The sequence below is a fragment of the Limanda limanda genome, chromosome 22, assembly GCF_963576545.1.
Source record: "Limanda limanda chromosome 22, fLimLim1.1, whole genome shotgun sequence".
NCBI lineage: Eukaryota > Metazoa > Chordata > Actinopteri > Pleuronectiformes > Pleuronectidae > Limanda > Limanda limanda.
In genome coordinates this window covers 5351203-5377116 of record NC_083657.1, presented here as the reverse complement: position 1 = coordinate 5377116, position 25914 = coordinate 5351203, and the positions used below count along the sequence as shown (strand labels likewise).

Here is a 25914-nt window from a genome sequence, read left to right as displayed (position 1 = left end):
CTCAGAGTAGTGGATGGATGGAGCTACTGCTGGTGGGATGTCTCGGAGGATGGAGATGGAGAGAGATGTTAGCTACATGAGTTTTCAACACTATTAATATAGGTGAATGGGTAGAGGGGGGGGGGGTTAATAATGCCAGTATATTAGTTTAAATCATTATTTGCTATTTGTGCTCAGTTATGTTCTGTAGGAAGTATTGCCAGTCGACCAGTTGTTCCACCCGGTGACCTGGAGTTAGTGTGTGGAGCGGAGACTGCATATTACAATGTGGTAATATGTGTTCAAAGTTATAAAATTACTAATTATCGGTCAAAATAGTAAACATATTCAAAATGTTAGGATTCACTTTGATTCAGTCAGTAAACAAGTTCAAGTAGAAAGTATCAATGTGTCGTTATTATTGGAATCATCAGCAAGAAACGTGTGTGTCTGTTCACGCAAAAAAATAAAAATAGCTCGATTCTTCAAGACGTGATTGTACGTCCGACCAAGTCCTAGTCAAACACACACACACACACACACACACAGTCACACACTCCCAACAATCGCACAAACATACACAAGCTCCGACATGCAGCTATATTGTCTTCCTCCGCAAGAAAGGCCCCACCCCTCCTGTCACCTCGACCAATCAGAGACCCTCTCCACAGCTCCGGGGAGGAAAAGGAGCGATTAACTGATAGTGAATCTAAGAAAAGTAAAATAGAAAGGAAGGAGAGATCCAGTGAGGAGGAGGAGGAGGAGGAGGATTGTGTTGTGAGGAAGATGCAATGTGTTGATTCCTGTAGAATACACACACACACACACACACACACACACACACACACACACACACACACACACATATTCCGGTAACCATCCTGTCCTCCTCTCTCTCACTGTGGGGTCAGCAACACACCTGCTGTGCTTCAATATGGTGTCTTGAGAGATGTGTGTGTGTGTGTGTGTGTGTTTGTCTGTGTGTGTGTGTTTGTCTGTGTGTGTGTGTTTGTCTTGTAAGGATCCATCATACACTGATATGTATATATAGGGGGCGGCTCTGGATAAGGGGTAGAGCGGTCGTCCTCCCACCAGTAGGTCGGGCGGTTCGATCCCAGTCTTTCCCATCATGCAAGTGTCCTTGGGCAAAAATACTTAAACCTGAATTCCCCCTAATAACAATAGAAATGAAAAGAGGGGGGGGGGGGTAGTGGTCTGACTATCATGATCTTAAGGGGCTGGGGGGGGGGGTTGTTGCCTGGTTGGCATCCCATATTTTGTTTGTTGTTTATCCCACAATGAAAAGGGACGGGCACCTTCTTTTCTAAAAAAGGTACTAAAGTTACTAAATGTACAAAAAAAAAAGATTAATAAAATAGCAGAAAAAGAAACAAACTCTTATTTAAAATGTCAAAAGTATAAAACAGAAACAACAGCGACAGAAGGCAGAAGAGTCGTGGAGACGTCGGTGATGAACGAGCAGAAGAGTTGAACTGATCTAGTGACACGAAATAAATAACAGCCGTCGGAGGAGAGGATGCGGGTCGAGGCTCTCGGGTGAAGGAAGGTCTCTCTCTCTCTCTCTCTCTCTCTCTCTCTCTCTCTGTCCCTCTCTTTCTCCATCTCCCCCTCTCCACCTCCCTCTCTCCCTCTCTCCCTGTCACCTCTCAGTCCTCACGGAGCTGCAGGCGGTAGCGGCTGTAGCGGATCTGGAAGAACAGCCTCTCCAGCGGCGAGCGGCTCATCCCCGGGAGCCGGTGGTCTTCGCTCTGACCCGTCCGACGGAAGCCCAGCGACTCGTACAGCTTGTGCGCCGCCAGCTTCACCGCCGTCGTGCCCAGGATGATGGCGGCGTAGTTGTTGCGAACGGCGAACTCCAGCACCCGGCGCCCCAGGGCCTTGGCGATGCCTTTGCCGCGGTAGTGCGAGTCCACCGACATGCGCTGCAGCTCCACCGTGTTGTCGTCCTCGCGGCCCTGCGCCGCCACGATGCCGACCACGCGTCCGTCCAGCACCGCCACCCAGAAGCAGGATCCTGACGGAGACACGGAGAGGAAACATCGGTCAGATTAGTTTAAGAGTCGTGTCACAAAGACTGGAGCTAAAAATTGGTTCAGATTGTTTGGACATTTTGAGTTAAATGAGAAGCCAGAGCTCCATTAGCGTAGCTTAGCATAAAGACTTGAAACAACTTTGTCCAGAGGTCACAAAATCTTTATCTAACCTCAAATAGTTGTAATTTAAACATTTATTTCACTTGAACGAGAATTTTTGGTTTGACTCACATGTCGAATTTGCTCATTTGGAGATTTTGGAAAGACCGGCTAGCAGTTTCCCCCCGTTTCCAGTCTTTGTGCTAAGCTATCTGCTGCTGGGAGCTATGTTTTACTATAAAGATTCTAGTGCTCCTCAAATCAGACTTAACAAAGTGAAGAATCATATTTCCCCAAAAAGTCAAACTATTCCTTTAATGCCATTTATTTGAGGATACATTTTTCTATACGTACTGATAGTACAGACATGTACGTAGAAGTTTAATAGTATATATAGTATAATAGTAGTTTCTGCAGCAGGAGAAACCCTTAAATTATTACATCTGATTCCATCACAAAGAGAATTTTAATCTTATTTTGTCACGTGAGAATTTCATAGACAGACTAAACATTTTAACAGCAGCTCATCCTGTGTCAGAGACTTGCTGCGATGCATCAGACAATCACACAGACAGACAAACAAGGTTAGACCAACACAGATACAAGTCAGCAGACAATGCTCCTCCACCAGAGAACAGGGCCTCAATATCAACCCCAGTGAGATGCTAAACTTCTTAACCCTGGATTCCTCTGAATGTCTGTGTCGCTTTCAGTTCGCTCAAACACCTTTATTTCCTTTCTGTTTGGATTCAGAGTGAGAACCTGTCTCCCAACAGAGAAAGTTTTGAATTACCAGAGTGTGAAATACCCGACTACAGCTGCAGAGAAACGATCTCAGAGGACAAAGTCATGGGTCAAAGTGGCTCTTTGTCTTTTGGAGCTTTTTAAAATAGCAGACTGGTGCGTGACCTCGTTTAAACTCCTTTACTCATTGAAATCTTTGAAGGAAAATGACGCTCTTAACCTCTTTGTCTTTTTTTACTTAACCTTCCATCAATGTCCACTGCATTTACGGAATAAATCTGTTTGTTATAGATAAAGTTAGTGTGATGAGCCTGTGAGCTGCGGATGAGTCTATGTGCGTCTGTCCATGAGCTCTGAATCCTAACTTCCTCTCTGTCCCTACTCTCTCTTGTCTTTTTTCAAATAACTGCTTCTTTCCTCTATTTCTGCTGAATCTCTCAGTTCGTCACGTGCACAAACAGACAGTCACACTGACATCATGCTGCTGCTGGATTCCTCACATGTTAGACGGGATTTCATGCTCCTGTAGTCTTGAATCAATCTGATCTGACTCCAGGCTTCTGTTTACCGAATCAAACAACTTGTCATTTGCAGGATTCAGCCTGATCAACTCCCAGTCAAACCAGTGACCTATTACTGTTTTACTAATCTGCTACAGGGGTGAGATTTCTTCATAATAATTAATACTCATAAAAATGGTCTCCTAGATATTCCCTGTGACCCCAGTTGTAGTTTCACCTCCGGACGCACTGGTGGGAAACTTCGCTCTCAGGAAATTAAAAGAATGTGAAAGAATTTAGTCTTGTTTGCTCCGTCTCTGTGGAGATGTGGGTCAGATAGTCGTCTGCAAATTCCATCGGTTAATTTCAGCAAATTGAAAAACCCTGAGACAGAGTCAGCAAACAGCCGCGTCTCGCTGCCGTCTGAGGCCTCAGCGGCAAAGTGCCAAGTTGATTATGCGACTCTCTGGCGAATGAGCGTTGAAGAGATCGTCTCTGCGACTCAGATTTGTAAAGTTGTAAGCGTCTTGGAGCCTGAGCTAATTCTACAGAACCATGTTTCATTACAGGCAGATGTCAAAGTGGTGGTGTCGCCTCGTGTGGCGCTGTGCCGGCATTAGGATGCTCGGGCATGTGTTAGTGTGTTGGAGGTGTGGAAGGGAGTGGGGTGGGGGGTGTGAGGGGGGGGCCACGCCTCCGTAAAGGCCTCCTGACCATCTGTCTGAACTGAGGCTGTGCCAGGACTGAGGACAGGACGCCCAGCAGCCTCTCTGCTCGTCTGTGTGTCTCAGACAGAATCATGTCCTCTACCTGTGACTCTGCTTCTCCTCTGGAAGCTTCTTCCTAACACCAGAGAGGGTTTTACTCCATCAAGGCTTAACAGTTAAACACTCAACGATATCAAATCCCTACATTTCCCTGAGTTATATAATCAAGATCCATTAATTTGTTCCCTGGGAAAGTGGTGAAAATGTCAAAAAATGCTTTAACGATCAAGAAAGAGATTTGTTTTGAAACATTCCAGGATTTGCACCTTTATACGGATCCACGTCAACATTTAATGGGTTCTCTCTCGTGTCCCATCCTTCCACCAAGTTTCGTGGAAATCTGTTCAGTGCAAAACAAAGAAACCTACAAACAGACGGACAGGGGGGTGAAACCGTTACTGCCTTGGGAACTCCAAAAGGAAACGTCACATCTGCCGCATCCAACACTGACACTGTTAAACTGCAATGATTAAGAGAGACGTGGCTATTTCTATTGTGAGCTGCGCTTCCTGAGAGGTAGAAAAATGGATAGAGAGACATGGAAATAACAAAGGGAGAGAGAGAGAGAGAGAAAGTTACAGGAGTATTTTAGCTCAAGAAAAGAGGAAAAGCCATAATGTGATGCTCCAGATTCTCTCCTCTGCACATCTAAAATTGAAAATGCACCACTGATACAAAAAAAAGTAGAACTACTTCTGCATATGTGCATATATATAGTTGAGGTAATCCCTAACATTAGAGGAAGCAGTGTTCTTTCTCTCCTCTTTCCCTTAACAGCCTTTTGTAAAGCCTCTCTTGGGCAAGGCACTTAACTGCCAGGCTGTGTGGTTCACTCAGTGATATGAAGTGAGTTTCATTAAAGGAGCTGGGAGTGGTCAGTCTCCCAGTCGGTCCAGGACTTTGATCCAGGCTGAAATATCTCTGCAGTTACTGCATGGATAGTGGAAATGCATATGGATGTTCATGGTCCCCAGAGGAGGAAGCATACTCAATGATCCCCTGAAGTCACCTCCAGCTTTAGCAGCAAGTTACTCCTCGATTGAAATGCACTTTGAGATTTGAAATTTTGGATGGACCCAATCTCTCGCTTTTGTTAGGATTTCTAATTTTTAACTATAGTCTGTGTTGACAGAATCATTTCAAATTATATTTGTACTCTTAACAATAAAGATATGAATAGTTTTAGCTAGATATTATGCTTTGTACAAATGATTTAATAATAACCTTTTCCTTCCTAGGGTTTAATCTACAAATTAAGAATGAATGTTTCACTTGTTCTCCTTTCTCGTTCTGTATTAAAGCATAATTTCCTCAGATTCATTAAACTCACATAGATTTCATTTTGTGACATTGTTTAGTTTCGAGGATCCAAATGTTTACACAGTCAGGATTGTTCTGATGAAGCAGAAAACACAATAATCTTTTCTCCAATTGATAATATTCTTTCGCCCGTCATGGCATCTGCTGGGTCAAGGCCCCTTCATGAAGTAAACAGGTTGCCGAGCAACTATAGCGTCATTTGGAGTGGCTCCTTGTCACTTCCGTATTCCAAAAGCCAGGAGGATGGATTATGCCAGCGCACTTCCGAGGAGGGAGGAACGAAGATCTACTGTTATAAAATGGACAGACGCCTGATGTTTGTGGCGCCTAAATAAATAATTTGATTGACTAACTGAGTTTGGCTCATCTTCTCTTAAAGGATAAACGAACACGCCTTAACACTTTTCGCCCTCCTCCTTTCAGCCTTCACTCGTTTCTGCTGAATACTTCAGATAACGATTCATAAACTATTTCCTCCTGTGACTTTTTTCTGAGCAGGAATTATGAATCTTCCTGTTTCTTTTATTAACTAGAGTAGTGACACGGTGTTGTGTAAGAGAAAGTCGTATGAAGTCCGAATAAGTGATAAAAAAACGAGAGGAGAACAAAACAATGAAGAAGAATAAGTCGTTCGTCTGTCGTCTCGGGAAGAAAGAGGAGGAGGAGGAGGAGGAGGAGGAGGAGGAGGAGGAGGAGGAGGAGGAGGAGGAGGAGGAGGAGGAGGAGGAGGGAGGGAGGGAGGAGGAGGCATCTGTGTTACCAGTAGTACTGATGAGACTGAAAGGATCCATTATTGCTGCTCAGGCATACAAACGCAAGAGGGGGGAGGAGGGGAGGTCGGCAAATCTACCGTTATTACGGCGGGGGGGAGGGGGCCGGGACAATACTGATCTGAAGACAAGAAGATACAGTCAATCAGGAGGAGGAGGAGGAGAAGGAGTAGCTCATCGGTAATGATTCTCACTCCCTGCGAGTGTGCTCTTCATCTGATTCCTCTTTATAAGGATATTAATAAGCCTGCGTGCATGTGGGTGGGAGTGTTCCAGACTCTGGGATAACAACCCTGTGTGAAGCAGAACTCAAAGTGAAGCAGTCTCACACTCAGGAGCACCAACTTGCGTCTAACAAGATTATTCTCTTTTCCTGCAGATGAAACCTAGAGGGCTAATTCGGTTGATAGGCGTTCAGTCTAGACACCGACTCACTCCTCTGTCAGCCCGACGCTCTCTGAGCTCTGTGGCTCCGGGTGAAAGCTCTTAAGCTGCTCCGCTCCATTCTCTGTGGATTCTTTCTTATTGTTTTTTGGTTTCTTTAGGTTTTTTAACATTTTACACGTGAATGTGTGAGTGAGGAGATGAAAACTTCCTCTTCCTCTGACACGGCAAATCTGCAGCGTGGGCTTTCTGTGAACTTGACCCACGATGTGTGACCAGGCCCTTGAGTATGTTGTTGACTGTTTATTTAGCTCATAGAACTGCTCCCATCACATAAAATGCACAAGGGAGACATGTCAACATTTACAAAAACAGGATTTTCACCCAAAATGGGTTTTAATTAGGGTTGCAAAGGGGTGGAAAGTTTCCGGTAAATTTCCGGAAACTTTCCATGGGAACTTTAGCTCGGAAATTTTGGGAATTTTGAAAAAAAAAAATACGCAAATTAAACGCTGAGCAATAAAAACATCATTTGAAAACTCTATTTTAAAGATGTATGGAATGCAGCACACGCTGCACGTTGAGTTTCAACACTCCACTGTGCATTCTTCCATCACATGCACAGATAACTCCCAGCATCCTTCACTCTACAGCAGGGCTATTGAGGCCTGCTGTAGTGTGCAGGACTAGTCAGGTAAGTTTCCATGATATTACTGGGGAAAATATATTAGCATGCTGATTGAGGATTGTTCATCTGTTCATCTAGCCTATTTCCATTCATTTATCCATCAATTGTAAAATATGTTTGCAGACGATTCCAATTGTTTGGCTAACTATTTATATCTCTGGCATTGCATTAGTGTTTTTTTACAAACTTTCTTCTCATCTTATTCTACAGAACAATGCCACGTGCACTATCTCATGTGTGGAGGCATTTCACCCCATCCAATGTAGAAGGAAAGGCTGTGTACATTTGCAAATACTGTGCAAAGACCTATGTAAAGAATGACACAAAGTGAAGAAGCATATAGTCAAGTGCCCAAAGTTTCCTCAGGGCTCAAATCAGCCTATGACAAAACAAAATGTTTATATTTATGTCAGTATATGACAAGGTAAATACAGTTAGTATAAATTACCCACAACATTTCCAGTTTATTCCCGTTTATTCCCGTTAATTCCCGTATATTCCTGTTTATTCCCGTTAATTCACGTTAATTCACGTATATTCCCGTTAATTCCCATGGAAAGTTTCCAACTTTGAATATTCCCGGAATTTTGCAACCCTAGTTTTAATAGATGTTTATTTTGAGATACTGCACTTTAACATGTGACTTTTCCCTGTAAAGGAGAAAAGTGCAGCTTGGTCTATTCTGCAAGGTCAAATGCAACCTCTTTAAATTCCACACACAGACACGCCCTTCTCCTCCGATCAGAGTGCATGCTGGGAGTATGGAGTGACCTGTCATGCATAACCAACACATCAGCAGCTTCTCCAGATGGGGGGGGTGAGAGGAGGTGACACAGGACAAACTTTACACATCCGTTAAAACCAATGAATAATTCATGTGTATTGAAAAAAAAGAGCCTTTGCCATTAACTTGCCCTTAGAGCCCAACTCGGCCCTGATGCACTGACCTGTGTGTTATCACGTGTGTGTGTGTGTCTGTGTGTGTGTGTACAGTACACACTTTACAGAGACTCACACTCTTACGGCTCCATTAGCTCGGAGGAACTCATTATCTGACCCTTCACTGTTGGTTTTACTGGCTTCCTGTCCATCAACGTGTTGTTTGTGTGCACATGTGCACGTACATGTGCACATTTTACACACATTCTACTCTTTACTGGGCACATGCCATCGTTCTCCTGGCTACAGCCCACTTGCCCTGAGTCCCTGGGGTCAAAGGTCATCAGGATGTGCTTCACAACGACATTAAGAATGTGACTGCAGCCCATTCAATATTAATCGCTCTCTATATTTTGAATTAAGCTGATTTCTGCTGAACTGATCGATCTATCGACGTCAACAGGCGTTAAAAACACTTATCTGTCGTAATCAAACCTCGTGATTGGCCACCAGAGAGTCGACGGGGGGGGAAAATCGCCCAGCGCCGCAGTTAACGCCGCCGCCCCCTTCGTCATCTGCTCTTTCCAGCGAGCGCCTTTGTTCAGTATTGATTTGAGCAGAACGTGAACCAGAGGCCAGTGAGATTACAATAAATTATTAATGAGCGGCTCCACTTCCTCACAACACGCGACAGATACACATGTTCACGGAGTTGCAGAGCGAAGCAAAGCAAAGTGAAGGCTCCACTTTCCCTCCTGAACTGACCGGGACAGACAGACACTCGTGTAGACTATAGAGGACAAACATGGAGGTTGTCCGTCTGTTCTCTTTGCCTATACCTCATTATTCTGAGTCATTAAGTTCATTCATGAGACTTTTAGACTTTAGTTATTACACCGAATGCAGAACCTGAGTAAAGATGTTTCACCCAATTGTTAATTTGTTGGTTTGTTGTTAAGTAAGATGACACAGAAACTAAAGACCGTATTTCCATGAAACTAGGTGGAATGATGAGTTATGGTTCAGGGGAAAACCCGTACAATTTCGGGTCGGGTTCGGGATATTTCTCTAATTTTTAAACATTTTTATTTTTTTATTTTTAATTTATATATTTAATTATCTAATATTGTCACTAGTTGGTAGTAAATTACTCTTTTCCTTTTCCTCTAGATATTGACGGCTGTTTCCTTGGCTGGAAGGAAACATTGCTTCCTGTTTGACATGATGATGGATAACCCGGTTGGCTGCTGCAGTGATGAGACTAAAAGAGGAAGACAAGGAGGAGGAGGAGGAGGAAGAGGAGGAGGACCAGTACAGGTGGGAGACAAAAGGGAGAGATAGGGGAGGAGAGGATAGATGAAGGGATGGCTTGTAAATCAGCTGATGAGTCTGAAATATCCTCCAGGGAACCCTCTAACCAGCGTACTCTTTAGTTCTCTCCCACAAACACACAAATATATATCTTGTAGTGGAGTTGCACCCCCACCCCCCTCTCCCTTTCTTCTTCTGATGCCCCCATTTCATGTAGCGTGCGCCTCCTTCCCTCCTTTCACACGTCCCTCCCCCCCTCTCTCTCTCTGTCTGCTTCCCTCTTTCTGTCTTTCAGAGCTAAAATAAGCACGGCAGGTAGCGGTGGAGGAAGCCTCTCTCTCTCTCTCTCTCTCCCTGGAGTCAAGCTCAAACTCGCCCCACACACACACACACACAGACACACACACACACACACACACACCCTGAGGTGCTGACCAGCAGGTTTCATAATGCCTGCTGCCTTGATGAGACCCTGCAGTGGTGAAGCCGCCTCATTAAACATCCGGCGTCACTGAGCTGATATCACTTCCAGCCTGGGGGGGGGGGCTCGGCTCGGTGTCTGATGCAGCAACTCGTTATATCATTATTATATTATATTCACTTTCTTAAGCTTGAAGCTGCTTCAGAGCGACCGACTGTGATCGAGCCAAGCGACAGATTAAAGGCAGAGAGTTTGTCGTCCGGCTACTGGAAACATCCTCTCTGTGTTTACTGTCGTTTCCCTTTTTTTTCAGAAAAGGCTTTTTATCATCTTCGGCGTCATAGCAACTGTGCCTCCATTCATTTCCTATGAAGGGAGACAAGGGAACAACCATGTGAGCAAACAGCCTGATGAGATAAGAGCTGACGGTTGTTGTGTTGAAGTCAAAGTTTGTTTCTATATGTGTGACAGAAGCTGAAGCTGGAGAAGTTGATGCTGCTGTGAAGCCATACGTTTTTGAACACAGGTCACATTACTTCCAAATCACTTCGGTGCAACTAGGGTTGCAAAGGGGTGGAAAGTTTCAGGTAAATTTCCATCACATGCACAGATAATTCCCAGCATGCTTCACACTACAGCAGGGCTATTGAGGCCTGCTGTAGTGTGCAGGACTAGTCAGGTAAGTTTCCATGATATTACTCGGGAAAATATATTAGCATGCTGATTGAGGATTGTTCATCTGTTCATCTAGCCTATTTCCATTATAATTTATCCATCAATTGTAAAATATTTTTACAGACGATTCCAATTGTTTGGCTAACTATTTATATCTCTGGCATTGCATTAATGTTTTTTTACAAACTTTTTTCTCTTCTTATTCTACAGAACAATGCCACGTGCACTCTCTCATGTGTGGAGACATTTCACTCCATCCAATGTAGAAGGAAAGGCTGTGTACATTAGCAAATACTGTGCAAAGACCTATGTTAAGAATTACACAAAGATGCAGAAGCATATAGTCAAGTGCCCAAAGTTTCCTCAGGGTTCAAATCAGCCTATGACACAACAAAATGTTTATATTTATGTCTGTATATGACAAGGTAAATACAGTTAGTATAAATTACCCACAACATTTCCAGTTTATTCCCATTAATTCCCGTATATTCCTGTTAATTCCCGTATATTCCCGTTAATTCCCATGGAAAGTTTCCAACTTTGAAAATTCCCGGAATTTTGCAACCCTAGGTTCAACTCATCAATCCTGTCTTCTTATTTTGAGGAAACATAAGTAGACAGATACCCCCCCGGTATCTGATAACACATCCACATAGATTAATGCGAGACCACGACCGGATTAGATAAATGCAGAACAAGGAATTAGGGTCAGCTGCTCATTCATAAAAGCTTATGGACAAATAATTTCAGTCTTTTTTTTTTTTTTATGAGGATGAGTCTTTTGTCTCTTGTCCCTCTCTCTCTCTGTGATGGAAGTGCAGCTGTTAACTCGCCCATTGACGACGTATTGATGGCCAAATTGACTCTTTATTGTTTTTTCTCTTCCAACCAGATTCATGCCGGCAGATGACGTATGGTAATTGCATCATTTTGAATTTGTTATTGATCTGTTTGATGGTCTTAATCCTTCCAAAATGATTTTTAAAGGTCAGCTTGACTTGAAAAATCTGAATCCACATTAAGGGTGCTAAATTCAAAATAGAGTTTAATTTAATTTCAGATTTAAATTAATGTATAAATACATAAAACCAAGGAAACAAGACGTTACTCTTTTCTTTTTGTGCCAAACCATCTACATTTATACTCCTCAGCCATTGTTGCCTGAGGTTTCTTTACAACCCCTCCACCTAGGTGAGCTCGCTTTATTGTGGAGCAAATGAAGAAGGTGACAGCTGGCCTTAAGTGGCAGGCGAGTGAGTGATCACATCACACACACGAGATAAGAGTATTGATTTGTGTAGCTGGTGTAGCTTGTGTACAGTCAGTCAGTTTGTCTGCGTCTATTTCCCGAGTGTGGTCAGTCGGCTGATTAGACTTTATTCACTTCCCACTTTGTTAAACTGTTAAAAGAATAGAATGAAAACTTTATCACAAACATACTTCTACCATCGTCCCTGACACACCCTCATTCACACTCAGCTTTCATATTAATTAACCATTGATTATTATGGCTCATTCCAACAGTAGGCCTAACCAATATTCTTTGTGGACTCTGATTTCTGAGACGTCACAGTTCTCCTCCTCTATTACATTAAAGTTACTGTTCTGGAATAATAATTAAAAAAAAGACATTGACACAGACTTCAGCCGTCAAAAACTCTGATGTTGACATTTGCAAAACAAATTTCTGAGCCCCGCCCACTTCAGACCAGAGAGGACGAACACAGAAAACAACTCAAACTGGTTCAACGCCTTCTTTCCTGAGCACTAAGTGTTGCGTTCTTTACATCATCATCGCTCTCGGCTCCGTGGCTTCCTGTGCACACGCCACTCGCTGAAACAAATAAAAAGTCAGAGGTGCGTCTCGGTCGGGTCTCCGTGCCGGTGCCCAGGTGTCAGTTCCACTGGGCCCAGTCCGCTCGCATGGATACAATCATGAGCATTGTCCAGGAGCACTGGTGCCTGACCCCCTCTAAACCATCGTGGCCCGGCTGCAATAATGGGAATGCTAAATTGCAATTGTGTATGCAACGGATTACCAGGCCAGAGGGCACAATGTCAGAGGGAACCAGACAATAGGGGGGCACTTGACCGGCTTAACTAACACCTGCTTTTTATATTCTCCATGTGGTTTGGGTTAAAAGGGGAAGTAACAGAACAGGGGGATGCTAGATAGAAAAGTGTCATGTAATTAACCGTCATATTCCTCAAACCCCAAACTGACTGAAGGAGCAAACGAGTCCTGGACGACTCTAGGGGCCGATTGATTTTCCTGATTGGGAGCCTGAGTGGAGGAAATGAGCCAACGCCGCGGCCTGCTGAAGAAAGTGGATCAGCAGTTTTTTCCTGATCAATTGCCCCACTGATGCACCCCCACCCCTGTGACCAGAGAGGAAGCGAGTGGGGGAAGGAATGGAGAGAGAGAGAGAGAGAGAGATGGGGAGGAGCGGTGGAAGAAGAGGAATGTGGAGACAGGCATATTTGATGAGCTGCCTCTGCAACGCCTGGACACCCGGCCACGTGCCACAGTGAACAGTCAACAGGAAATTGTTTACCAACTTTAACACACTAATAAATTACATTTCCTCAAATTAAAGCTCTCAATTAATCAATATAACTTTTAAGATGAAGAAACCTTATTGATTTGGTTAATTTTTTAAGTTGGTCCCACAATTTCCTTTTCCCAGTGAGCTTCTTTAAGAGGGTTTGATTTTTCTGTCCACAGCAACATTAGAGACCTTAACTTTTCCACATCTGAATTGTGTCTTTATCATCATTTCCACTCTGGTGTTGGAGCATTGCAAAACCAACAACATGTATTCATCCCATCATGCACACGCCAGTGAGATCCCGGAGCTCTCTCCCACGTCTTACCTGTGTTTCTCATGTAATAATCCTCTATGTCGGCCATGTCCGAGTTCAGAGCACAGTCCAGATATCTCTGAATCACCGTCTTGCTGTAGAAGTAGCGCGCTCCCATGAGAACCAGCGGCGCACAGCAGGTCAGCGTGACAGACTTGCTCACGAAAAAGCACATTACTATGGAGAAATGGGAGAAAAATAAACGAAACCTGTCAGAAGAGAGAATCACATGTTGGATTTTGGCGGAATTTGACCCCAAACACACATACAGAGGCAAAAATCAAGCATATTAAACTAAGCATCAATATGTGAAACAGTTTTTGTGAACACTTTGGTGACGAGAGATCAGGATTAATAACATTCATCAAACATGTGAAGTGTCAGGCAAGTGAGCTGCAGGAACACACACTTTGACAACATCACACTTTTCCACAGAGAGAGAGAGAGAGAGAGAACATGCTACTGGTGGATTCATGTTCGTCCATGTTGGAGTAATTAGTGGGATGTGACGCTAGGGGGCGCACTGGGAAACAAGCAGTCAGGCTGGGTGCTGCATAGCGTGTTGCTGCGTGGCGGTGCACGAACCTACAGTAGTTGTTTTACACCACAGCTATCAGCACTGGATTGTGTAGCAGTTGTGTGCGCAGATTGGAATTCGCCGTGCGTAAATGGCACGATGCGTAAAGATGCGTAAAGATGCGTAAAGATGCTCCAATCGGCGGAAAGGCAAACGAGTTCAGTGCATGACTGGTGCATTGACTGCTGTGCAGGGGCGGAGGGAGGGAGGGAGGGAGGGGGGTGTGCACGGTGCGTGTGGCGAGGGAGATGCTGCTGGAGCTGTGTGTGTGTGTTGGGATGCTTTGTGGTATCCTCAAATTCATTCACCCAATCATTCACGGCCGCGGCATGTCATCACACCCCCACCACCACCACCAGCATCACCAGTAATACCATCACCACCACCACCACCACCAGCATCAGCAGCACCAGCAGCACCACCAGCAGCCGGTTACGCACATGCACCATGCACCGGTGCCATGCCTCTTTTGTTGCCATGGCACAATGTGGTGGTGCAACAGATTCGAACTTAACTGGTCATCGCCTACTGGGACCAGAGAAGCGTTTAGAGAGAGAGGGACTGGGAGGACTGGGATGACTGGGATCTATAAGAGCAGATCCTCAAATAGCCTGAATCCCACTGAGAGGGAGGAAACATTTGACATTTTGTGACGAGGAGCTCCGGGGGGATGAAAACGCACAAATCATCACGTTAAGGGTCATTTTCATGAATCGAGTGAAGTTTTTTCATTCATCGGCAGATTGTCTGTGGGAGTGGGAGTGGTGGTGGTGGTGGTGGGTGGGGGGGGAACCGGCCCCAGTGTATAGTGTGCAGAGAGCTGTGTACTCACCTGTGAGGAGCGCGTACAGAGCCTGGGTCCGGGGCTGCTGCCGGAGACCCCGGAACGCGGTGTTGGGGATCCGCTCCATGATGCCCTCGCAGAAGATGCGGTGGACCTCCCGCTGGTCCCCGCGCTCGAACTCCCGGATGAACACCTCGTCCCTCCGCACCGCCTCCTCCTTGGCCTCGGCCGGGTGGGAGCTCCACATCATCGCCTCCTTCTTGCTCCCGGGTATGGCATCGTGTTCGTCCGCAACAATTTTAGTCTCGCAAACCATTTTGGGAGACGCACAATGCATGCACCTGGATCCCCGGGGGTCTCCAATCAGCGGCTCGGGGGGGCGAGAGGAGGAAACAAGGGATGAGAAAATGGGATGAGGGTGGAGGGGAAGGGAGGGGGGGTCTTTTCTTTTTCAAAAAAACAGAGAAACGATGAAAAGGGGTGGGGGGGGGGGGTGCTGCTGCAACCCTGCGCGCTTCTGACGACCAAGAGTTGCCGGTGCGATTCAAGCCGTATTTATAGGCTTTGCAGGGGCGGGTAGACGCCGGGTTGGGGGGGCTGGGGGTGGTCCTCCTGATTCACAGATTGGTGGAAGTGCTGCTGATGGATGGATGGAGCGAGGGAGGAGGGAGGGAGGGAGAGGCTCGCTCGTCCTCCTCTCCGACTCTGAACGGGCTCAGTGCATGTGTGCCGGCGAGAGGAGTATTTTGAGGAGCTATGCATGAGGAGGGGGGGGTGGGTGGGTGGTGATGGAGAGAGTGGGAGGGAGGGATGGAGAGAGAGAGAGGGAGAGAGAGAGAGTCTTGATAAGGAGGATCCCCGCTTTGTGGCGTGGGAGGAGGCGACACGCAGCCGCAAAGACGCAAGGCAACGCGGAGGCGATGCGTCAAACCGGAGTGGTACCTGCTGGCCGGAAGTGGTACTGCACCCGGCATGGGTTCGAATCCCACCTCCGATTGTGGCAATTCCCATGCGTAAATTAACCCAAGAGCTCCTGGATGCATCACGTCGTTACGCAGATAAAAAAAGAGCTCACACAATGAAGGGACGCAAACACACGCATGACACTTTAATGACACAATGGGGGGACTGGGATCCAGCCCGGTGGTCGCACTGGTTTCTGCCCAGTGGGATCAGTGGTCTCAGTGGGATGAGCTGAGCCTCCTCCGCCCGGTGACTGACAGATCTGCTGCACTGCAGTGATTCCTCCGCGGCTTCCCTTCGCCTGGTCCTCCCGCTGCCTGTCAACCAGCGTTCCCAGCATGGAGATGATACCCCCCTCCCCAGACACACACACACACACACACACACACACACACACACACAAACACACACACACACACACCATCAGCCCACCAGCCTGCATGGCACCATAAGTGCGACCAGCGACAATGCCGGTTTTTACGCACGACTGGTGAGGAAGATGAGGATGATGATGATGATGATGATGATGATGATGATGATGATGATGATGATGATGATGATGATGATGATGATGATGATGATGATGATGATGATGATGATGAAGATGATGATGATGAAGATGATGATGATGATGATGATGATGCTCGATCTGGTCCTTTGTTGTCCCGCGACACTCCCATTAATTAACCGTGACATGCTTTTATTTGCGTGCTTTTATTCTGACATCCTCAATGTAATTATAATTAGAGAGTGAAGAAGCTTTAATAGACTGATTGTTTATAACAGAAGTTTCTCCACCGGGGAAAGTTATATATATATATAATATAATAAATGTTATTTATTTTATTAATCCCTAATATTAACAAACAGGATGCTGTACAGTTGAACACAGTTAGAAATCAATAAGAGTCCTTTTCAGTATAAAGCAGCATTTTTACGCATCACTGGCACATGATTGGCTAATGTACATATAAATATATAATTCTATGAAGTTGTATTTTATATATATATACCTTAAAAAATAAAGTTAAGTGAATATTTCCATTAAAGCTCAGACAAAACTTTACTTTATATTTTCTCAGCTTCTTTGTGGAAGTGAGCAGATCCCATCGCTCTGGGTGGAGCAGAACTAGTTTGAACTGGATCACCGGAGCCAACCTGCTATTGATAAGGCTGCATCCACCCCTACCCCCACTCCCTCACACTCAAGGTACCCCCCTCCCCTCTCTCTCTCTCTCCCATCCTCCCACCCTGAGGGCTCCTGGAGGAGGAGGAGGAGGAGGAGGAGGAGGAGGAGGAGGAGGAGGAGGAGGAGATAACTCGCAGAGGGACCAGGGGCCTCGAGGTGGCCCTCACACAGGTTTTGGCATTTACGCCACAAAGATGCGGCGAGAAGATGGATTTGTGCGCAGCGGGAGTGTGTGTGTGTGTCTGTGTGTGTGTGTGTGTGTGTGTGTGTGTGTGTGTGTGGAGGATGCTCCGGGCATGCGCAGTGTTTCTTTAGTGGTGCCTTCAAGTACTGTCGGTAAAGTCACAACCATGAAACTGCAAACTCCTCTCAGTTTGGCCCAAGGATGGACTGAGACAACAATCCGTACACAGCACTCTTCTTCATGCTCCCCTGAACATGTACCAACCACATGACATTTTGTTGAGCCAGGCCCATAAATATCATAAGCAGATCCAGGACCAGTTGGGAGCCCTTCATTAGAAGCTGATGAATAATTCTGTGTCAACTCCCTGGAACCTTTAGGCCTCGGAGCTTTGTTTCACTGACATCACCATCTTTGTGTTGTTCTGTGTGTTCCTCCTCCTCCTCCTCCTTAATAACAGACCCCAGTCAGAGACCCACATATTGCTCCAATAATCTTGAATCTGACCTCTGACGCTGTGGCTGCAGCCGAGGAACCCCACCCCCCCTCCTCTAAAGGTCACAGCAGCACCCCTGCCCTGACCTCTGACCCCTCAGCAGCCAGACAGGCCGGCGAGACTCTGCTCAGTGTTTCCCACAGTGATAAACGGGATTGGTTCATTTCGCAAGTTGTTAAACTACTTTTCATAATATCATGTAACTTGATAAGAAAAACTGATCATATGTTTTGTATGAAGAATCCTAGAATCTGGTATTTAGGAGCAAATAAAGATAAGGGTAGAATAACTAGTGTTTGTTTACAGGCAGAAATGGAGTTTAAGGCAATAAACACAAACTTCAATCATGGTTTAGGAATAAAAAGGCAAATATAAAGAGTGCAGGACTCCAGGTGGATACAAAGTCTTTTTAAGGTAATTCTGTTTCACTGTGTTTATGTTTGTGTGACAAAAAACCAGCTTTACTACCGGAGCCCTGTCTCCCTCTTGTGGCCACATGTCAGAGGTACAGATGTGAGTCAGGAGCTCAGCCATGGGAGTGATGATGTTTCAGATCTGTGGCCTCCCTCCTGAAGAGCTGCATCCTCACCACTACTCGTTCCCTCAGTAGGCGACACAGAGTTCACAGCCAATAACTTCATCGTTCGTGAAGCTGCTGCCAGCGTGACTAATGTATTTACGTAGCGTTAGAAGAACTTTGATTTGCCTTGAGTCTTAATGGTTCTGTGTAAATAAATTAGCCTTGTCTTACTTTTAATATAGTAACTACTTTATCATTTTCATTTGCAACCCAATGACTAAGCCTCAAAGTGCTCAGCCAAACTGCAGCAGGAACATCTCTAAAGAGTTATAAGCACATCAAATCTAAAAGCCTTTGTACCTTTAGTTTTTACTTTAAAATATGACATCATGGCAAAGTAGATTAAAAATATAATTAAAAGTAAGCATGATTCAGCAAAAGCAAAAACAACAGCTTACATTTCAAAGTCTTGCTCAGTGACAGAGTCGGTGGTTTAATGTCTGAATTATTATTGCTGCACTTTGAACGATTTATTTTTCATTTGTGCAACTCCTGCATCTTTCTGGGGGAAACACTGAAGGTTAATGTATCGTCACATCATTTCATTATTTCACCTCGAGGCAGTTTAAATAAGCCGCGGCCGACAAAAGAGAAGAAACCTTTTATTTCCTAAGTGTCATGTTCAGATATAATGGTTTTTATTGTTGTAAATATGTGTTTGTTCTTTTCTCTCATGATATCCCTGTGGCGTTAAACAAGCGTCATGCTGATTCAGCACCGAGGTTTATAGCTCAGTCAGAGCTGGAGGAGCAAGACAAACAATTATCTGTCTCAATGTGTTTTTTATGACAGTCCCCTGGGCTTCATGAAGACTTAAGACAATGAGCTAAATGACGTTTAAACCTCAGTATCAGCTGGATAAATATAGTCAAGTACTCTTTTAAACTTCAGAACAAGTAGTTGAAGTTTTAATTGTTTTGTGGCTCTATTTATACAATCTAAGCATGCAGTTTATTACCTATGATGGTTTTACATTTTGGGTGTATTCAGATCTCCTGCTGCAATCCGATCTAAATAAGTGGCAGATCATGTCTTTATCTTTTCTATCCCTATTATTTATGGTCACATCTGGAAAATGTGTTTTTCTGTCCGTATGTTTGTTGACTGATCAGCTCAAAAAGTTCTCTAAGATTGTCATGTCATGAGTTATTAATGGAGGCCTTGCAAAAGAATAAACATATTTATATTTAATGGATTATCATGCATATCACTAATTCATGGTGCCCTGCTAACATGGCCAGTTCTCCGGCCTCCTGCTGTGATTCTCTTACTGGGAGCCCAGTAACCAGCAGGGGGCCGAAGGACAGAGACGCCAAGAGGCACCGAGGTTTCTCTACACTTCTAAAAAACATTTTTTACATTTAACACACAAGGTTGGAACTGTTGCACGGACAGCTGAGTTTAAATCCTCAGCGTCCAGATCCTCAACTAACGAACTGACTGGAAAGTATTGACACTGTTGTGTGTTTGAAGCCGTGAGGTCACAGGAAGTCCCTGAATCCCAGAAACACGTTGCATGTCATGGTCTCAATTTGGAAGAAAAAGCGAATAAAGTGGTTTTGACAGCAAAGAAGTTCAGGAACCTGAGCTGCAGTTCTCTTTCCTCTCAGTCGTCCTTCGTCTGAATTACATTGAAATGCTAAATGAGCCTCACACTCGAGGGAGGTGAACAAACTTTTGTGTCAAGGTCAGAGCAAGTGAGATGGAGGGATTGAAGGGAGGATGATATCGAGCTTTTCTCTGCTCGCTCGCCACTGCTGGAGAATTTACAAACAGCCGGATCGGTTCTCTCATCTTCTCCGGGAGCAGATGAGAGAACTGTTGAAAGGCCTCGGTGGAGAGAACAAGTGAGTGAGTGGGAGAGTGTGAGTGAGACAGGGAGGGGAGACAACAGGGATTCTTTAAAGGGATTCAGCCTCTCCTCTGCTTAGTGAAACTTCCCCCCCCAGCAGCCGGAGCCTGGTAGCTTCAAGCTGCCAGAGCAGTGGAGCTGCCTTCGCTCCGGTGCTGTGCTGCAGGATGAGGGGATTTGCCTTGATGGAGCTGGCAGCACATGGAGGAGCCTCCGGGCTGAGACTCCTGCCAGGTCACTGCAGACGCCTCAGGGGCCCGTGTTGCTGCTCTTTCTTCTTCTTCTGTTCGGATTCACCTTATTTCACCTTATCTGTGGGGAAAAGTGGAGATTGCTGCATCACTGCGACAGAGCCGGGGAGCTGCTTTACTTGGGGCTCCTCCTGCTGGTGTAGATAAGGGTCTTGCAGGTTTTCTGTTCTCTGTGCTGTAATCCCTGGTGTATATAAATAAAGAGAGGTGTGTGCGTGTGTGTGCATGCGTGTGTGTGTGTGTGTGTGTGTGTGTGTGTGTGTGTGTGTGTGTGTATAGGCTACCACACAGCAGAGGTGATGTGAGGTCCTGCTGATTTAGCTGACCTCATCCCCTCCCACACACTCACACACACACACACACACACAGACTCTCACACACACACACTGCTCTGTCAGGGGTTGTTGCTCTGCAGAACAGCTCCTTGGATGAATCAACACGGAGGAGAAGTGTTGCTGTGGTGCAGGGTGTTGCTCATGTTCCACTGAATATTCACAGAAGTGGATTCCTGCCATCTAAACTAAAAACCTAAATCAGCTGCCACTACCTATTTCCTTTAGCCTTCTAGTTATTGTATTTGGGGATCTTGTGAGGTTTGAAATATTTTTTAATATACATTGTATGGACCAAACAATCCAGTGGTAAATCAAGAGTATAAATCAATAATACATCAGTAATTTAAAACACTGTTTTAAAGTTACCACCCTGGGGAGAAGCTTTGTATAAACTGAGACACATTTTCCACATAAAAACACCACAGATGAAATATTGCCTGTGCCGTAGCGTCGGCAGCACAAACCTTCCTCCGGCTTCTTTGCTCCACGTCACTGACGCTGTGCAGTTTCAGTCCCAGTCAGAGAAAACAGTCGAGGTCATTCATTGTTTTTATTAAGTTACAACATTGAGACAACAGATGGATCCTCCTGTGACGTGACGTCAACAGAACAACGTTCATGAACGAGAAACAACAAGACAATCATTATTTCTATCTCCTGCTGCTGCAGCTAGTTTCCTTCTATTGATCCCTCTGCTGATATCACAGCTCACCTGATTCTTTACTCTTCATCACTCCTCTTCCTTCACCGCCGTCAGACCCGAGTAGACAAACTCTGTGGACACCTGCGTTACATGTACTCGTGTACACATACGTAACGGATACATACAATCTATATTACCAGTACTTGAACAGAAAGTGCAGTAAATTCATGCTACAGTGCTTTGCTAAAATCAAGATCTACAAGGACTCTCTGCCTTAAAAAATCTAATGTTTGCAAAATGTTATATAGATTTTTTTCTACTCACATTTCTTTACAAAACAAAATGTAAAAAAGACAGTTTTTTATGAAGTTACCAAACCTTTTTCCTTTTTTTTTTGCAAAAGAAGCCAGGCTGCAAAATCAAATCATTTGAATGTGTGAAGTTATTGACAGGTCAATCAACTAATTCAAAGCAGGTAAATAAATTCCATGAGATGCTACAGTTTGATGAGTATAATCATCGTAAACATTAATCTCATATACAACACATTCGACAAGTAAATTTGACCAATGCATTCTACTATTATCTACATTATTCAGTCAAATACTAAAAAGTACAAAAAATAGTTTGTTTCAGAGGAGACAGGTGAACCAAATCCCATGAGTGGGGGGGGGAGTACATCTGTAGAACATGTATTTAAAAAGTCGTCCAGAATAAGGCGAAGACAAAAACATGACTTTAGATGATCTGAAATTAAAAGCTTCACTCAACGATGACGTGAGGACAGAGAAAATAAAGTGCCTAGTGTGAAGAATAAGTTAAGATGAGAATGTTCATGAGGGTGGAGCTGGGTTGGGTTCAGAATGGTGGTGGTGGTGGTGGTGGTGGTGTAGGTGTGGGGGGGTAATGATGACTGATGGACGTGTCCTCGGGTGCACTGGTGCTGGTGGTGGAGTGCAGGTCTCAGCGCAGCGAGTTGGTGGGCATACAGTCGCACAGAGCCCTCCTCTCCGCTCTCAGCACCAGCGTCTCCGTCTGAAAAGGACAGATTTAAAAACTGTCACATGATTTAAACTAGACATGTTGTTGTTTTCTTTCCTGTAATGTGTTATAAAGGTTATGTGAAAATGTAAGAACTCGTCATCAGCTGTTAAATACTCTGAACAAGTGGGAAATCCTCCAGAGGAGCAGGACCTACCCTGGCATCAAGGTTGAAGGCCGTCTTCTTGAGATCCTGCAGCGCCCTCTGCATGAACTCAAAGGCATGACAGTCCACACACGGGCGACCTGGGAATAAAAGCATTTCAGAATGAAGAAATAATCATTTACATTTTCCTGATGTTATGAAAAATATCCTCAAAAATGTAATCAGTTCAAATCTGAGTCCTGAGCCTGTGAATGTCTGGTTGCACAGCGCCCTCTGTGGCCACAGGTGCGAATCACAGCGTGTGTTGTGAGGCATGAGTAGAAATATTTTTATATTAAGTCATTTGGCCAGAAATGTGGTTGTACAGGAAAAATATTATTGCTTTTGAATTTAACTTGTCATCTGTAACAAGTAAGAAGAATATTCTGTTGTTTCTTCATATTCTGTATCAATTGCATTAATTTGTTGATGGATAGAAAACTAAATAGAAATATTTTGATAATTGATTTAAAGAAATACTTAAAATGTGCATGTTCCAGCTTTTCAATAGTTTGATGCTTTTCTCCTTCATATATTACGGTAAAGTGAATTTCTCTGGGGAACAAAACAAACAGTTGAAACAGATCACTGTGGGTGGAGAGAAATATATACAAGTATATACAGTATTACATGTTATACTCGGTTATAAGAGTATTTTGATCATTGATTTTTGTCACTGGACAGAAGATTATTTTTCAGTATTTTGATCCCATATAACAGTTATGAATATCTATGAATTTAATAAGCTTTTACATTAGATCATGAGCTGTGACAAATCTTTATTTTATATGTACCACTGTTGATTAATGAAGCTATGGTCTGCAGACTAATGTGTGATTAAAATAATGCTTTGCTAGATGTTCATATCATTTCAGAGGGTTTTCAGTCTTGATAATACTAAGTATATAAATGTTTATAATAAGGTCCAGTATAGGAAAAGGCAGGTGCTTTCCTCCTGTGTGTTTCAGTGCAGGCCCAGTTTCATCTGGATTTCACGGTGAATCGTCTCCCCCAATTAACACGACCTTCAGTCCTCATTAAGAGGCTACTGCCGTCAGAGAACCGGACTGAGGCGGAACAGACGAAACCTGACGAGGGTTCAAACCCCTCCAGGACCCCCTCGGACCCCCACGGACCCCCGGTGCACCTACTCTCTGCCGGGATGACGGTACCAGTCTCCTCCGCGGCTGCAGGGACACAGACGAGCTGCAGCATCAGCATCAGCATCAGCACCGCTGCATGCAGGGAACATCTGGACGTCATGATGCTGCTGCGACGGTCGATCACCTTTAACAACACGGACACGAGCATCAGCAGCTGTTTGCTATGCGCACACACACACACACACACACACACACACACACACACACACACACACACACACAGCAGAGGCCAAGTGTCCTCCCCGGCCGAGAGGCACTGAAACCCCGCAGATCCGAGGCTTTGTTCGGGGAAACACTCCGGTTCCTCGGTGAACCGTCACGTTGAGGATAAGAAACACAGAATAGACAGAAAACCCGACGTGTATTTACAGACCTACCTCCAATCACACGATGATGCTCACAGGCAGCAGGATGCGGGTTGTTTTATGTAGGTTAGTGCTAGTGCGCGTGCGCGAGGCTCATCTATAATTAATGCTCCAGGGACAAGAATCAGGACTTCCGGTGAACATTCAGAATTAAAGCCTGGATAAATATGCTTTCACCACAGATTCGACCAAGTTATCAGTTAATTATATCTGGATCAAATCAATTCAGTCAAATAAAAAACAAGCCTGTACTACATTCATTCACTACTGTTGGTTTAAAGAAATTATATTATTACTGCAATATTATTAAAACTCAAAGCTGTTAAATAAATGTGTACATCATATATATTTATGTGCAATACTGGTACTGATGTAAAGTATTTTGAATTGCATTTAAACACAGTATTGCTCCTTTTCTTGGATATCAGAGCATATTTTGGGGATTATCGTGACATAAAATACAACACATTTGCAGGTATATTTGCAAATTATAAATCTTGATTGGTCTGTATTGAAAATTAATGAAGTACGCACCCTCAAATATTGTGCTCAACAATTCTGAGGTGTACTTTTCTTGAGTATTTCCATTTTCTACTTCAGATATTTATTCATTATACTATATTATATTACTTTTATTTATTCAAAAAGGGCTATGTACATTACAAACAAGGAGACAGAGAACAAACAACCGACAAATGGACAAGAAACTTACATAAATATTCTACTATAAATGCATTTCATAGCTTCAGTTAGGCCACTGCTAACTTATAACATAATATATTATATATATATATATAATACATGCATAAAAATAATAATAATAACATTTCTATGACTGCAAAGCATCACTGGGCAGGCCCGAGCACATGCATTTTGAAGCGTTGCATGGTTTTGCCTGAAGGAAATAAATAATGACTGATGAAATATTGACACATAGAGCTGTTCAGGCTTGGACTCATGAAACAGAAGTTTGGTGGTGATAGGACAATGCACACTGGAGTTAGGACAGATGTTTACAAGGTTTGAGAAATGTACCGATTAGAGAGAGAGAGATGTCAAATTTGCAAGACATTAAGATTCCTTTGATCTATGACCATTGACACTGTCACTGCAGGAGTGGAGTTGTTTGTTTACGGCTCAGCATCAAAGGATTCATGGTGCATGTAGGTCCGCGTTACAGAACATTGTGTTTTAATGGTGTGACGAAAAATCAATCTTTTGGTAACTTTGTATCTCCGTCTTGCTGCGATGACACTCATCTCAATTTGAAGTTGATCTGATGAAAGCCCTGGGACAAGTACCTCAAAGTAAAAATATGGACTATGGCCAAAATGGCGACTAAATGCAAAATAGCAGGCTTTCTGTTGCGTTTTTCCAATTGCACCTAAAGGCTTTTTTGTTTGTCTGGTCATGAATTACACACCTGTGTATCGATTTTTGTTTGATGTGAACACGTTTCCAGGGGTCTCGGGGGGGCACCGTTGAGCCATTTTGTGACGCCCATTGAAAATTCCTCCAGAATACGTACATTTTCACCACTTTCTAATTTTGGTAAGAATATGAGCATGTTAAAGGCCTCAAAAAGCCAATCATTTGCCAGAAAAATAATAATAATAATCCTTACAATTTCAATAGGGCCTCACTGTCTGTCAGTGCCTGTAATAATTCAAGATATGGTGATTTTCAAGACTTTCAACTATTATTGCTGTTTCATCGTGACAAAAAAGATATGGACGTGGTGTTGTTATGATAAAGATAAAAATACACCCTTGTCATATGCTGCTTCAGTTGTGTGTAAACAAACCAGTCACATGAGTAAAACCAGTTTCTAATCAAGATTCTAATTTAATCTTTTAAAAAGAGCTAAATGAGAAGACGTGCACTTTAGATGAT

The 25914-nt window shown here is 44.1% G+C and overlaps 2 protein-coding genes across 2 annotated transcripts; both read right to left on the bottom strand.

Moving 5' to 3' along the window:
* Positions 1–1646: 1646 nt before the first annotated feature.
* Positions 1647–15151, bottom strand: nat8l (N-acetyltransferase 8-like). Its single transcript, XM_061066706.1, has 3 exons — positions 14863–15151; positions 13466–13630; positions 1647–2014 (listed from the first exon to the last, which is right to left on the bottom strand). Exons 1-3 carry the CDS (start codon positions 15149–15151, stop codon positions 1647–1649), a joined length of 822 nt encoding a protein of 273 aa, XP_060922689.1.
* A 7119-nt stretch (positions 15152–22270) lies between these two features.
* Positions 22271–23804, bottom strand: nicol1 (NELL2 interacting cell ontogeny regulator 1). The gene is made up of 3 exons (XM_061066666.1): positions 23645–23804; positions 22506–22594; positions 22271–22342 (listed from the first exon to the last, which is right to left on the bottom strand). Exons 1-3 carry the CDS (start codon positions 23802–23804, stop codon positions 22271–22273), a joined length of 321 nt encoding a protein of 106 aa, XP_060922649.1.
* Positions 23805–25914: the final 2110 nt, after the last annotated feature.

What these genes read in the sequence shown, in the direction of transcription:
- nat8l (XM_061066706.1), bottom strand. Translation starts at nt 15,151, where the DNA reads ATGCATTGTGCGTCTCCCAAAATGGTTTGCGAGACTAAAATTGTTGCG. An exon ending in TCTGTACGCGCTCCTCACAG is followed by an intron (nt 13,631 to 14,862) that starts GTGAGTACACAG and finishes ATTTCTCCATAG; the next exon opens with TAATGTGCTTTTTCGTGAGC. An exon ending in TTATTACATGAGAAACACAG is followed by an intron (nt 2,015 to 13,465) that starts GTAAGACGTGGG and finishes TGTCTCCGTCAG; the next exon opens with GATCCTGCTTCTGGGTGGCG.
- nicol1 (XM_061066666.1), bottom strand. Translation starts at nt 23,804, where the DNA reads ATGCTCGTGTCCGTGTTGTTAAAGGTGATCGACCGTCGCAGCAGCATC. An exon ending in TACCGTCATCCCGGCAGAGA is followed by an intron (nt 22,595 to 23,644) that starts GTAGGTGCACCG and finishes TTTTATTCCCAG; the next exon opens with GTCGCCCGTGTGTGGACTGT. An exon ending in CCTTCAACCTTGATGCCAGG is followed by an intron (nt 22,343 to 22,505) that starts GTAGGTCCTGCT and finishes TGTCCTTTTCAG; the next exon opens with ACGGAGACGCTGGTGCTGAG.